At 45.8% G+C, this 15,419-nt stretch overlaps 1 protein-coding gene across 1 annotated transcript; it reads right to left on the reverse strand.

Annotated features, from left to right (window-relative positions):
• Positions 1–1,250: 1,250 nt before the first annotated feature.
• MSGN1 (mesogenin 1) lies at positions 1,251–10,228 on the reverse strand. The gene is made up of 2 exons (XM_088796290.1): positions 7,973–10,228; positions 1,251–7,677 (listed from the first exon to the last, which is right to left on the reverse strand). The coding sequence occupies exon 2, from the start codon at positions 2,308–2,310 to the stop codon at positions 1,729–1,731; it is 582 nt and encodes a 193-aa protein (XP_088652416.1). The 5' UTR covers positions 2,311–7,677; positions 7,973–10,228; the 3' UTR covers positions 1,251–1,728.
• Positions 10,229–15,419: the final 5,191 nt, after the last annotated feature.

Consider the following 15,419-nt stretch of genomic DNA (forward strand, 5'->3'; position numbering starts at 1 on the left):
TTAAAATGTGCATGCATTCTGATCCAGGCATCCCATTTCTGGGAATTTTCCAGGCTCATTAAAATATCAGTGGATAAAGCTAGTTGTTTGTGAGGCTTGTTAAAGCAGTTTCTGTAATAAAAAACTGAAAACAACCTACACGTTATTCAAAATGTGATTCATTAAACAAAGTATGCAACACCTGTGCTATGGAACATTGTTTGACCTTCTGCTTTTGCACTACACTTTCACATGTGTGACTCAGGGCAAGCGTGTGCTTCAATCTCCTCATCTGTAAGATCAAAGTAATAATGGGACTTACATCAAAGATTTATTGTGTTATCTTGGACGGATTTTTACTATTTACTGCCAAGTTAAAAAAAAAAACCTAAAAGGAATTTGCAGAATTAAAGGTATTTTATCAAAATGTATGTATTCCTGTATTTATTTATGAAAAGAAAATAAGTGGAGAAGTTCTACATTAAATTGTGAACACATCTATTGCCTTTGTAATGTGTCACTAAAAAGGAGTAAAATCACCAATAGGAAAAAAGAAAAAAAGTGACAGGAGACATGAACAGACAATTCATTGAAAAACAAATACAAATGTTTAGTAATCAGATGGGGAACAAATTCAGCCTTAAAGTCTACCGTGTTTCCCAAAAATAAGACCGGGTCTTATAAGTTTTGCTCCAAAAGACACAGTAGGTCTTATGTTCAAGGGATGTCATCCTGAAAAAATCATGCTAGGGCTTATTTTCCGGTCAGGTCTTATTTTCAGGGAAACATGGTACTACTTTCTGAGGACCTCCTTAATTCAAAGCCCCCCTTTTCATGCCACGTACCATCAAATTAGCCAAGCTGGGGTGCTGCAGTCACCCCTTAAGATGAGGCACCATGAAGAGAGGTGCGTGTTTGTGTATGGGTGCATGTAGGGGGGTTTCGGGGTGGGTGGGAAGGAAAGCTGTTGTGGGTGAAGAAATAAATACCTCAGAGGTAAAGACTTGAGTTCTAATCCTGAGCCTCTGCACTTGTCTATTGAATCAGAATAGTCTCCTATTCTCTAAAGCAATCTCTTCACTTGAGAGATGAGTAAGTGAAGGGATCCAGTAAGGTTGCATTCATACCAGGCCTGGCACAGGGGACTCCTGCCCCGTAAACCTGCCTCAGGCCCATCCCGTGGTGCTGAGTCGCCCTCCTCTCCCTCTGTCCGCCCCCTCATCCCCCCCCCCGACACACACACACACACACACACACACACACACACACACTAAAACAGCAGCACTGTAGCCCTTTATTTGACATAGATCTTTCTAAACAAGAATCTAGGTGTCACGCTGGATCCTGTACAAAAGGCAGGTGTAGTTAGCGACAGAAAGAAAGCTCCCAACACCAAAATCAGGAGAGAAGATTAATTGTCACCATTTTACATTATTGAAAAACTGCATTTGAAATCATCGACCCTTTAAAACAAATCGGACAGAGAAGGGCAAAGCAATCTGTTTCCAAAGGGCCAGACTCCTGAGAAATGGTGGGGAAACTGGAAGCGAAAGTACCTGCTTGTCTGGCAGCTAAGTGTTCTGGCAGTTCCACCAAGTCCACCAGGAATTCCCTTAGAACTTTCCCAACAACAAGGTCCCCACCGTGCTTCCTAAACAAACAGCTCTGTGAGGTTGTTCCAGGAGCTGGACCAGGTCTGTGAGGCTCCTGTCTCCTGCCCAGACACGGGGCCAGTGGAGTTGCTGGGACTCAGGTGCTCTGGGGCCGAGGGTCCCTCCCGCTGTTGAGGAGGTCTGTGAGTTCTCCGATGTACTTGATGGTGTACTTCAGCGTCTGGATCTTGGTGAGCGGCTGGCCCCTCTGGCTGTAGACGGGTGGCAGGTAATTCCGGAGGGTGTGCAGGGCGTCTGCCAAGGTCCTCATCCGAAGCTTCTCCCTCTCGCTGGCCTTCCGTCTCCGCTGCACAGACATCCTGATTTTGGTGCCCTTCTGGAGCTTGGGGCCACTAGCGGCCTGCAGGTAGGCAGGCTGGAAAGCTAACAGATTGTAGTCTACCTCCACCAGGCCACCGGTGCCGCGGCCGCTGCAGCCATCACTGCTTCCGTTGCTGGCTCCTCCATGCCCACAGGGCAGTCCAGCCACAGCTGGACAGGGAGAAGACGTGTAAGACTCCAGTGACGGAGTTGGAGAGATGCTCCGAGTGGGGGACGCCTGGTTCAGCTCAAAGGGCCCCGCCCTGTTTTTCCAGTCCCAGGAGGCCAGCAGGCCAGGGCTGTCGGAGGAGCCCAAGCCATCTTCGAGGCTGAGGAAGGTCTCGTGCAGGTTGTCCATGCCTGCGAGACAGCTGCAGAGAGGACTCCCTGGCAAGTGAGAAAGTCCTGCCTCGGGCCACGGCAGAGCTCTCTTTTATGATGGTGGGGGAGAAGTGATGAAGTGGGAAAGAGGGCCATGGAGAGAGAGAGTTCAAAGGAGAAAACAGGGACCAAGATGGAAGATGAACTCTTCAGGTGTCACTTTCTCCTCATTGATAATTAGCATCTTCCAGCTAAAATGTCTTTAAACAAAAAGGCCTCCAAGAGAAGAAAAAAGGAATTATCTTGTTGTAACTAAACCAATTAAGGCTGCATAACTAGACTTAGCATTGTCCTGTGGAACTCATTAATGAGGGAGCCAAAGAAAACAAACCTGGGCAATCTGCCACAAGGAGGTGGTGGCCCAGGGGCCGGCTGGAGAGCAGCAGAGTGCCCCAGAGGCCTGCATTCCCCTCCGGCAAGACCTCCTGGACATTTCAGAGCAGATGGGGTGCGCTGTTGTTGAAACAGCTTGGGCTAGGGAGGAGGCAACCCCTCGGAGCTCAGATTCCCTCCTATGCTGAATGCAGACAATAAACAGCCCGCATTTCATAGGGCTGTGAGAGGAGGGCACACAGCAGGCCCATGGTGGGTACCCGTTGCCTTCTTCCCTTTCTCCTTAGCAAAGTTCCCTAGGTTTTGTAGGAGACAGACAAGCCCCTGGCATGCCTACACTCAGAATGACAAAGGCCAGCAGCTCCAGTAAACCCAGACCCTTCCTTGACGAGCAGGAAATATCCTTCAAGAAGCTTATAGCCCTTGCTTTAACTGAGCAGACTCAGATTTCCCCACAGCCAACACCAGGAAGAAGAAAGCTCCTTTCACACAGGGAGTTTCTAGAATACCTGGCACCGAGCCTTCTGAAGGTATTTTGCTTTGTTTTAATCCAGCTGCAGAGTCACACCTCGTTTTTGAAATGGATAGAGGAAGTGTGAAATGAAGTGGGGAGCCTGCCTGTTTTCCCCACCACAGCCCCAAATGCCTCTAAAAGTGTTAAGTTGGATGGCCCTGCTAGCTGGCTTCACTTCCTCCGTGCTCTGAGAGACAGACCCTGTGTTTTGGACAAGGTGGTCTCAGATTCCCCATTTGTCCCGGGGAGTTACTTATTCTCCACGTAACTAATTCTACAAATTAGTATTAGCGTCAGAAACACGGTGAGTTACATTTCAGAGTAAATATCAACATGTCCTCTGCCATGGTTATTTAAGGTCCCTTTGCAATTATTGAATAGAAATGTCAATGGTCTAATTAAAACATTTATGGTATTTTTTAATTAGCTGGGCTCAGGGAAGAAAAAGCTCTGGCAGCCAATCTGCAGAAGAATGCTCTTAATTTTGCCATTTACTAAAATGAGCTCTATCTGGAAGGAGAATAATGTTAATGAAACGTAATAAGTGTAATACGTGATTTTTCCTCCTTTCCCCTCTCCTCTTTCTTTTCCTTCAGCTGGTACTGACAAGCCTAGAATCTGCTGATACTATTTAAGGAATGTTACATATAACTAACCTGTAGGGAAAAAACAAAACAAAACAAAAAAAAAACATTTTGCAGATCAAAGTACTAAGGCTCCAATGAGGTTAAAAGACTCAGTCGAGACTTCTGCTGGTGGGAAGTGGTAAAGCTGCCAGGAAGTACTCAAGCCAAGATCCCTTGTAAGACCTAAAGTCTTTTTCAAGAAAAACATCCATGTTTTTCTATTTCAGTTGATTGTAATAGAGGCAGGTGACCTGAAGGTGACTCAAAGGAAAGGGGACTCTCAGGAGACCTGAGGTGGCAGTGGTGGCCACTGTCATAGTAGGATTTCAGTCCTTAAATTCTAAACTTCACAGTTTCCCATATAACATTACTTCTCAGACTCTATAACTCTTTTTCTTCTCTATAGCTTCTTTCTAAAGTTGCCAATTTCTTAAACTTCTACTTTCAGAAGCTGCATTTCCTAAATGAGACCATATCTCAATTCCTTGGAACGTTGGAGACCCTTACTGACTGTCGGTTTTGTTCTTGCAGTCACCAGTATCAGAACTGGTGACTCCCTTCCCGCTAACCACAGTCACCCAGCACTGCTGGCCCCCTGAAACCTGTTCTTAGTACAAGAAAACTGCCTGGTTTCCATGTTTGTCCATGTCCTCTCTCTCTAGTGAGAAATAAACCAGAACCAGACTTGCATGTATCCTGCTTGTGTCCCTGAAGCATTCCGTGCTCAGTCTGTGGAAATGGGGGTGCAGGACGGCAGAGCCCTGGAGCCATCACTCCCGCTGCTTGGGGAGAACATGTTGAATGGAACGTGCCTAGAGGCCAAGGTTGCACCAGATTTCATTCTAGGTGCTTGACATGGATCAACTCACATCAATCCTTGCAACAACCCTATGAAGTAGGCGCTATTATCATCACCAATCCTGTTTTACTGAGAAGAAATTGAGGCCCACAGGAGGTAAGGTACTTACCCAAGACCTCACACCTAATGACAGGCAGCCCCCAGATCCAAAACTAGGCAAGCGGCCTGGGGTCCAGGCTTTTAACCACTGGCTAAGACGGCTGAGAACAGTCGGAGGCATCAGTATGATGGTCCCTGTAGCTCTTGAATCCTAAACTCAAACTTTAACTGCAACTCAGTAAATATGGGAAGATTGATTGGTCGGTACCATCCAATCAGGTAAGCGGCATGTACAGGGCAGTACACCAGCCCAGTGCACTAGGCACTGTCATGGCTAAAGAGTTGCAACAGGTTTTGACTTTCTGTCCTCATTCCTAAATGAGATGGTGAGCTAGGTGAGTACCGCATAACTCTTTTCTGTCCTGGCTGGTGGACAGGCCTGATTCTTCTAGAACAAAGGGAGTGCCATGGAGGGGGACCTGCAGAAGCACCCCCTTTCTTGGCCGCACCTACAGTTATGCCAGTGAGGATAACAATGATAATAAACTTACTTAGTGCTTAAATGCTTTGTATGCTTTTTATTCCATTGAACTCTTACAAAACTCCTTTAAAGAAAGTACTAGTTTTGTTTCCATTCTACATAAGAAAAACAATTGAGGCTTAGAGAAGTTGAAGAAGTTGTCCGAAGTCACGATTAAAACGTGGAGGAGCCATGCTGCAGACCCAGGCAGACTGACCGTGGAGCGCTGGCTCCAGCAACTAATTTGGTGCCACGAGGAAGGAGACAGAGATAGGGGAGGGAGGGTTCGGGAAGGGGCCCTTGTTGCATGTCCTAAGGTTTGCAGTTGTTTTACAACTTTGGGTTCGCAGTTCCAGAATTGAAGACATCTGTCTCCCCCTCCTCCTTTCTAGTATTTTCCCTGGCCTTAGGCTATGCAATTATCTTTATTAAATAACAGGTAAGTTTGATATTTGGGCATGTTTTCCCATGATTGAAAATTTTAGAAAGCATATCTTATTCTTCCATAAATAAAACACTTTTGTGTATCAATAATAACAATAACATGTAATAATAACAGCAGGAACAGGTTTCCCTTTTTGGAGTACTTACAGCTCTGCTAGGTGCTAAAAATGAGACTCTTGCTTATATACAGGATCTCACGTAATCCTCCATACAGTTCAGGAAGGTAGGTATCATCTCCATCTTATGCGACAGGAAACAAAACTCAGATACTAAGGACCTCGCCCAAGGTCAATGGATCCAACTTCTCCTTTCAAGGCCACAGCCTCCCCCACAGCTCTGCAGCTGATATGCCCAGAGCGAGCCGCAGAAATGCAGCCCTGACCAGTCCTCACTGCCTCCAACTCTGAGCAGACACTCGGTGTACCCTGGTTTCAATGGTGTCTCTGGCCGTTGGGGTCTACGCACTCCCCTGACCTCTGTATACTCCGCAGCCCTGTTCCCTGCCACAGCCACACAACCACGCTGGCCCACCCAGCCCCTGGCCGGCATGCTCGGCTAGGGATAGAGCCAGTGTTTGAACACAGGACTGAGGTAAAAACCTGAACCCTTTCATGCCATCACCATCTTGGCATTCAACTGACACTCAACCAAAAATAGATAATTCTTGTGGGACAAAGGAAGTATGGTGTGTGTGTGTGTGTGTGTGTGTGTGTGTGTGTGTGTGTGTGTTAGAAGAAAACACCTAAGTGCAATGTGACATCTCCCTATGTCCTTGAGCTAGTAAAGAGAAATAAAAGTAGCAATTTCCTACTTGGTTACTGACATACAGCTCCTGTGTCATCAAGCTTGTGAGAGTTTTAGCAAAGCCAATGGGTACGTTACTTTCTTATCACTGCCATCACTCTCCCTACAAACTAGGGAACTGAAAATTGAGTTTGAGGTTCATTGTAAAGCCAAAGGGTAGTGTTTGGGTTTTAATCCTCTTTAAAAAAATTGTAAAGCATCGTGCAATGTGCAAATAGATGATTTTCATGGGCAGAGTATTTCACCAGGACAAAATAGCAGGAAAACATCGGAATGAAATAATGTGGCCCACTTCATAGGAGAGACAAGAGACAGAAGGTAAATATGCAAAACTGTGGAAATCCTCTAGAACAGAAGGAGAAAACCCTGTGGACTTCTCAAGCTATTTCTGAGCGGGAATCCCTGACCTGAAATTATGTTTATGTCCATCCCGTGTGCTAAGTGACGTTGTAAGGAAGAGCAGCGTCTTCCGTCCCAAACATCTGTATGACGTCTTTCCCCTCGAGCACACTGACAACCTGAGCTCAAGATCCTAATTCAACCCACTCCACAGACACTGCTGTGGGAATTTTCTTGGCAGATGGAAGCAAAGACAGAGTGGCTTTCCCTAAAGTAATCCATTCCGGGTAACCATGTCCCTGTGGGGGCCCGACAGTTTCTGCTCCGAATATAAGCCTCCTTCGCTTTTGAACGTGTGACTAAATGTGCTCATTTGGGGGGCGGAGGGGGGGTAAATCCAGTCACTGTGTCTGCACAAAATAGACAGTTAGATGGGAGACAGGGGGTAGTAGAGAGGAGAACGCAGTGTGGGGCGAGGCAGGAGGGTAGTAAATAGAGGAAGTGGGAGCTAATTCTCCCTTGAGAGCCACATGGCAGGAGGTGTGGGTTATTCTTATTGCAAGAGAATATGAGCAGTTCTCTCAGTGCAAAAATCTCATGTCAACATTTATCCCCAAACAGCCAGGTTTCCCCCCCAGAGACTAGGGAGGGGAAGGAGCTTTGACTGCTTCACCACTGATTCTGCAGCAACTGGCTAGCAACATTCAAAAAAGCTCATGTGTTACATTTACACCTACTCACCCTTTTAAGTTGGATTCTTTATTACCACTGGTATTTGGGGTGGCATTTTAATACCCATGTCAAAAAAGTTGAAAGCAACTTGCACTGAGGCTGTTCTCGAAGGATTTCCTTCTGTTTTTATCACCCTGCAAAGCAGAAAAGAGCAAAGTTACTTCTTTAGCCCTCTTCAATGCCGGTAATTAAGATGCCGAAACTCCTGGTAGTAAAATGAATACTAATAATGTTTTTAGTGGGATATCTGTATAATAAGCCCACTTATTTTCAGATACACCCGCCTCTACGTTGGATCATTTTTAACTCAGATCTCTTTAGTGAGAAGCTGACTGACATCTAAAACGCAGATACATGGCAAAGAACAAACTTGGGAAAATATTTCTCACAAATATGAGAGTCAAAAGGTTATGGCTATGAAGAACTCACACAGATAAAGAAGAACAGAGGGCGGCCGGTTAGCTCAGTTGGTAAGAGTGCGGTGCTCTTAACAGCAAGGTTGCTGGTTTGATCCCCACATGGGCCACTGTGAGCTGCACCCTCCACAACTCGATTGAAACAACTACTTGACTTAGAGCTGATGGGTCCTGGAAAAACACACTTAAAATAAATAAAAGGTGTTTTTTTTTTTTGTTTGTTTGTTTTTTTAAGGAACAAGAATTGCCATAAGGCAAACGAACAAAGGCATGAAAGAGCAGGTCACAAAAGAAGAAGTACATGTGGCAATACACACAGAAGAAAATGTCCATCTCACTAGCAATCAAAGATATGTAAATGGAAATAACAACGATAGGCCATTTTTCACCTCCCAAATTGGCAAGGTTGGCAAGAGGGTGAGGAAATGCTCCCTCCCACACACTGCTTGTGGGTCAACTGGTTAAATTCTTTTGAATATTCTAAAGTCTCTAGAATGCATTTTAGATTTAAAAATAGTTTTGACACATGACCTTCATCCATAGAACTAAACAGTTGCAGTCAAAATCTATGAATAAGAATATTCATCATGGTATTATGATAGTAAAAAATTAGGAATGACCTCAAGATTTAACAACAAAGGAGAGATGACATAAATAATGTCACCCATGTGACAGACTACTATGTAGTTGATAAAAATCATGTTTATGAAGAACACATAATATAGGAAATATCTAAGAATTTAGAAGCAGGATATATAAATGTTAATACTTTGATCGAATTACACTTTTTTCATGAAGAAATGATGAAGTATTTAAGAGTGGTTATTTCTGGCAATAGGAATTGAGGGTCATTTTTTGTCTTCATTCATCTGACTTTCTTCCTGGGGGACTGTCTGTGTCGCGGTTAGAAGCATAGACCCTGCAGCCAAGTTTCCTGGGTTCCAACCTGGACCTTTCTACTTTCGTAACTATGTGATCATAAGCAGGTAACTTAATCTCTCAGTGTCTCAGTGTCTCCATTTGTAATACGGGGTGATAACAGTACCCACTTCACAGGGTTGTGTGAAGATTAATACATATAAAGAAATTTCATGATAACTGCCCTCAGACATAGTAAGCATTCAATCATTTGTAGATGGTCTTGTTCTTTATGGTCGTATTTTCTAAATTTTAAGAAGGTATTAGCTTAAACATTAGAATTTTAAAAGCAGTGACTAGGCAAGGCTGGCCTGAGTAGGTCCATGAATAAAAGGAAAGGACTTGGAAATCACAGTTGCCCTCAAGTCGAATTAAAGCATCTGGTTAATGCACTTATTTAAAAATAAAGAAGGAAAGAAGGAAGGAAGGAAGGAAGGAAGGAAGGAAGGAAGGAAGGAAGGAAGGAAGGAAGGAAGGAAGGGAAGGAGGAAGGGAGAAAGATGATTGGGGGCAACACTCTTGCAAAGACAACAGGGCATTGACAAGTAGGATACGATAGGATTGCTGAGTCCCCTTGGAGCTCTGTGTTTAGCTCACATGGGGTAGAAAGAAATGAGAAGGAGGTTCAGGGGAGGGTGACAAGAAAGACGAGAGAAAGGATAAGTTGTTCCTGTGAAGCAAACGTTCCAGGCTTCTCCATCCCCGTTGGAGGGGCACAGAGCACGGGGGCCTCCTCTCAGCCTTTGGAGACTGAGCAGCCGTCCTCCTTCTCCTGCAGATACGAAGCCTGTGGAGGAGCCTCCTGATGCAGGAAACCATTAATTCATACGCACCGCATTCCCACAATTCCATGAGCACAAGAACAACTGGCGAGAGACGAGAGCTTATTTTCAAAAGGAAGATCCCTAGGCCCCTTTCCTGGACATTCTGACTTGGTAAATCTAGGCGGGAGCCTGATACTCTCTCTCTTTAATAAGCAGGAAAGTTGGGAAGCACTGATGTGGACAGATAGAAGGTCTGCGGGGGTCCAAGAGCTACTGGGCCTGGCACCAGGAAGCCAAGAGCGGGTCCAGTGCCAGCCCCTTTGTCTAGATGGTTAAACAGGGATAAACCACAGAACACAGGGCGCACGGCTGGATGAGCTCTGTAACTCCTTGACGGTCTCATGCTAGTAAAACCTTTCCTGGTAACATCTGTGCCTGTCATTTAAGTCTATCCATGGTCCTGACATCCTGGTGCAAACTGACATCCCCCTGGTCCCCAGTTCCATTCTCTGCCCCATTCCGAGAGGACTGCCCCTAGACCACACTTTCTCTTCTCAGCCTTTGCCTGGGCTGTGTCCCTCACCCCAATGCCCCACCCCCTCTCCCTTAACCTCTCACATTCTACCTGTCCCTTTTGCCCGGCCAAGTGTCTTCTCCAGAAACCCTCAGTGCGTCCTCCATTCCTCAGTGACCATGTATATGGAGAGCACAGCTCAGAAGGTTCACTGTCCTGTCTTGGTCAGTCAGTTTCACTTGCTCAACCCAGAAACAAGGACCTTAATATAAAAGGTAATAGTGCCTTACAGTTTGCCTTATAGTTATAGTGCCTTATAGTTTGTAAAAGATTTTCATATCTATTACGGTATGTCGTTGGAGCTTCATCACAACCTCGTAATGTGGTCACGGTATCATCTCCATCGGAGAGTCGAGGAAACTCAAGTTCAGAGAGGCTTTTCATGCTTCCCTATGGATGGTAAAACTACTGGTAAGTGGCAGAATTCAGAGACTGTACTACTAGTGAAAGGAATAGCGGGTCCCCCATGTGAAAATGAAACACTGGGGGTGGTTAATGAATGGCTGTTTGTTGTCCAGGCCAGGGGGAGGGCCAAGATACCAGGCTTTAAAGAACAGCTGCATCTGGGGGCCTGTATCATCCACAGACTCAAATGGTGGGCTCATTGTTGCAGCTGTCGCTACTTTAGGGAGCCAGACAGCTGTTACCAGGAGATGGATTCAAAGAGAACAGAGGAAATGGAATCCTGCAAAAACAACTGTGCCTGTACGTCTGTACACGATATTCTCCCTTCTCGTAGCTCAAAACATCCTGAAGATGGGATCTAACTATTCTTTATAGGAAGACCGGGCTTGGGAAGTACAAGTGAGTGAGAAAGCCAGGCAGAGAGAAGGTAAGTGCCTTAAACTAGCCTTTCTGCGATATTCTGAAAAATGGAAAGCAGTTTTCGGGGGCTGCACAGCCTTTTCAGTCATCAGCACTTGTAATAGGCACTGACAGAGCTGGGCGCCCTAGGACTGTCCGTGCTAAGGAACAGACAGTGGCATTGGGGACAAGTGTCCTGCTCCCCTCTATTTGCCTCCCTTCTCTCCTCCTCTTCCCTCTCCCCCATCCCTTCCCTATAAGCTGTTGCCGTCTTATGGATCTTAGCATCCTTTTCTGATGTTGTAGGGGCTACGTCTGCTGATGAGCCCTGTTCCATTTTCTCTTTTGATAGTCGCATTACCCATCTTATTTGTCACTAAAGCTTCCTATTTCACCACTGCCTCTCCCTATCCTCCAGTCTGACCTTGCCCTTCTCATTATCCTTGGAAGGCAGGTTGCTGGTTCACCCCCTTGCTATGCCTTGGCTAGTGAAGGTTTCCTGCCAGGGGTGAGTGGTGCCATCCCAGGGCCTATCCAAATCCTAATTGTTCTTTCTGGTTGATTCTAACTACTAGTTGACCCCCTGGTGGCCTCTATTGAGCTTCCAGTGGGTGCTACCAGGTTAACACGAGGTTTCCTTCCTAGGGTGTAATCCACTCAGCTAGACTATGAGCTGGGGGCTAAGAGGAGAGGCTTCTTTCTTCTAATCGCCCTCAGCTGCCCATCACGTACTGTACAACATATGCATTCAGCACCCACCTGCTTGAAAATGTCTTTCTCTACTCTTTTAAACTCACTTTTCTACTTTAAATTACCCTGTTTTGTGTTGGGTTTAATTTCCAAATCGTTCTGGAGCACTTCCTATGTCTTTTGATTAGTACTTTAGCTCACATGTTAATCAACACACAACCCTAGGTTGTAGGGACTGTTACTACCCACATTTCACGGTGAAGAACCTGCAGCTAAAAGAGATAAAGAAACTTGCTTGAGGTCACGTGCCGGTGGTCCAAGCCTTAACCACTCGTTACAGTACTTGGCATAAACCGCTGGAAATCCCTTCTCAGAAGTGTACAGGTTAAGAGTTCTCATATAATGGATGTTCCAAATAAATGGGTAGACTGGCATTGGAAGGAGGGGGTGTTCCTCTCCAAAGCTGGGCTCTTGCAACCATATCCTGAGCCTCCTTTGGGAATATGATCCAACCCAGGGTTTCCTCAGGGACCTAGTTGAAACATTACACTGCTAGTGACAACCAGCGTGGGGCATTCCAAACGTCAGTCCCTGTCCCTCTATACATTGATAATCTGATCTCAGAGGACCTAGGGAAAGGCGCTTGAACTCTGAATTCCTCAGGAGATATCTCTTTCCTGGAAAGCCACGATCATTTATCTGTGGGCACTGCCTTGGAGGCAATTCTTTTTTTGACAAAAAAGTGATAGCCTTTTTTTCTTAATTGAACCCACTATGGGTGAATTATGAGGTCAGCCAGTGGACTCTCTTGGGAAGCCTGTGGCCACAGTATGAACTGGCTCACCTTGTTTCGGGAAGAAATCTTTGCTGAGAACACATTCTTGCTCCAGCTCTTTCTTAGAGACTTAACTGGTCACATTACAGCCCCAACACATCCTTTGGCAGGCAGTGTTTTCAGGCAGCACAAGGTCACCTGCACAAAGGATGCTGAACACACGGCTCAGAGCCACCGTGGCCCGATGTGTCCCAGGTCAGATCCCACGGTGCAGGATGGAGTACTTTCTCTGGAATCTGCCCCTTACGCTCCACTGCCTTTCTCTGCTCCCTTTAATGAATGCTCTGCGCCCCCAAGGTTTCCTCCAACCCCCACTTCTCTCTAATGAAATCTGCTTTGGGTTGTTTCCCCCTTTCTTAAAACTGATACTGTGCCTTCAAACAACCAAACAACCAACCAACCAACCAACCACCAACCAAACCAAAAAAACACCAAAGGGTGCTCGCTGGAGGAATTTGCATTTGAGTTAACTCAAATACTTTCTAAGCAACTATCCTTGGCCCAAGGAGTAGATTCCTCCAGGTGAAGAACCAGAGGCAAAAGTCACAGACTTGCTCTCTAAGACCAGGAATTGTGTTACCCAATACGGCCTCCACTGGCCACATGTGGCCACCAGCACTTGAAGTGAAGCCAGTCAAAGCTGAGATGCAAAATACACACCAAATTTCAAACACTTAGGATGGTTAACAAATGTAAACTATCTCATTAAAGATTTTTATATTGACTACATGTTGGAATAACACTTTGGATATGTTGAGTTAAATCAAACATTGATTACAAATCAAACATTAGCAAAAATGTTATTACAATGAATTTTACCTGTTTATTTATATTATGTAAAAAATATGGCTACTAGAAAATTAAAGGTTATACATGTGACTGGCATTATATTTCTATTGCATTGAGCTGGTGGAGTAGAGGTGCTACAAAGCGTTATGTAGACACTGAATATGTGCTATGGGAGGAGAGAGAGAAATTTCTGCTGGACGACCCAGGAAGACTTCATAGAAAAAGTGAGCAAAACTGGGTCTTGAAATAAAATTATAGGGAAAAGGCCTGGAGGCATCCATGCCCGGATCTGAGATGGGAATTTTTGACCTCAGCCAGTTAGAGGAGTGAAACAGAGAATGTGTGTTCGAGTCCTCCTAGAGTTTCCAAATTTGATTTCTCCTCAGAGTTTCCTGGTCATTTTAAAAACATATGGGTTCCTGGGCTCATCCCAAACCTTCTGAGCCAGAATTCCTCAGGCCCAGACATCCATGTTTCACAAAGCTCCATGGGCGGGGGTCCTATAGCCTGGGAAACTGCCTGTGGAAATGCCAGGTGCAAATGGCCATCTTGGTACCTCTGGAAGGCAGCCTCGGTGGGCTTTCCCTCCATGGCTACAGGCAGCCTTGGTATCTTCTGTTCTTGTTACATACGTCCTTTGGGAGACGTACTTGGAATCCAGGGCTCTAAAAACAGCTCAGGTCCAGGTGGCTCTGCCAGTTTCCTGGCGAGGGGGGGGGGGCGTACAGGAGGGCTCTGGGGGCTTGTACTCACCTTGGTTACCTCCTGAGGTACCTGGTCAGGGGCTCCTGCTGCGCCGTGGTTAGCCTCTGCCACAGCTGTGCTTCCAGCAAAAAAACTGAATATCTGCAGGCTACTATTTGATCGCTCTCAATAGCAGTCAGAAGCTCTTTATACTTTCAAAAGCTCTTGATAGCCACAGTAGATTAAAGGGAGGAAGATATGAGAGAACAAGCAGGAGAAGGGGGTAGGTGAAAGACAGAGAGGTTTGTTATTTTGACCATGTTATGGTTAATGGATCTGTGCCCCCAAAACACCGTGATTTTCCTTCTTTCTCTTTCTTTTTTCAGCCCCCCCAATCCTTCTGATCTACAGCAGTGTTTCCCTAAGTGTGATCTAAAGATCTGTGGGGTTGGGATCCAACAATTTGTTTTTTTAGCAGACTCTTCATACGAATTCTAGGAAGGCTGAATTTGAGGACAAGTGATCTAGAGCTTTTCAATCCCCAGGGTTAGTTACCTGGCACCTGATCCAGTACACGCCCTCCCCAGGTGTTCCCCTTATCATTGCTGTCACACTCATTTGTCCTACCCTCTCTCATTTCCACCTGAGTGCAGCCCTGGGGCTCCCTTTGAGCTGTGCACAGTGTCACTCGATGCCATTCTTTCTGGGCCAGAGGAGCAACCACCTCCTTCACAGGGTGTCACCAAGCTCACTTTCAGGGTGGTTAACTCATTCAACAGGCAACAGACACACATTTCCCACGTACTGTATCTGTTATGTACCAGAAACCCCATTGCATTCCAGAGACCTACAGGAACCAGACGAGGTGCCTGGACCAGGGCGCTCACTCGAGCACAGGGGCCTGGAGTGTGAGAGACGTCAGGAATGGGCCTCGGTGTCACATACAGCACATAGCAATATGGGGTATGTGCCCATGTACGTTTCAATGGTAAGGAGACCTACCGATTTTATAATGTTTAAAAAGTTTTCATAACTCAAAAAAGGGCTAAGAGCTACTGGATGGATTGCTAACGATGAGTGCTTTCTCGTTGCTGGCAAGCTAGCAAAATGTGGCCAAGCTGGGATCCTTAGTAACCATGTCATTAGCAGGTCAACTACTTGCTCCATAACAGGTAATATCAAGATGCAGAAAAGTGTCCTTAGGTATTGAGGCCCAAGGTGTCCCTCAAGACACAACTACATGCCACTGATAATACTCTATCCTCCTGAGGGTTATGTGTGGGTGTATCTCATTTCTGAGGAGAATGAGGTCAGTATGGACGGGTGATCAAGAAAAATGTTTTGGTAGAAATGGGTTGTGACTTGTACCTTAGGACCAGTTGGCGGGTGTCAGGGCTGGCTG

Source organism: Rhinolophus sinicus, chromosome 2 (assembly GCF_057876585.1).
Source record: "Rhinolophus sinicus isolate RSI-liver-muscle chromosome 2, RSI-T2T, whole genome shotgun sequence".
NCBI classification, from domain to species: Eukaryota; Metazoa; Chordata; class Mammalia; order Chiroptera; family Rhinolophidae; genus Rhinolophus; species Rhinolophus sinicus.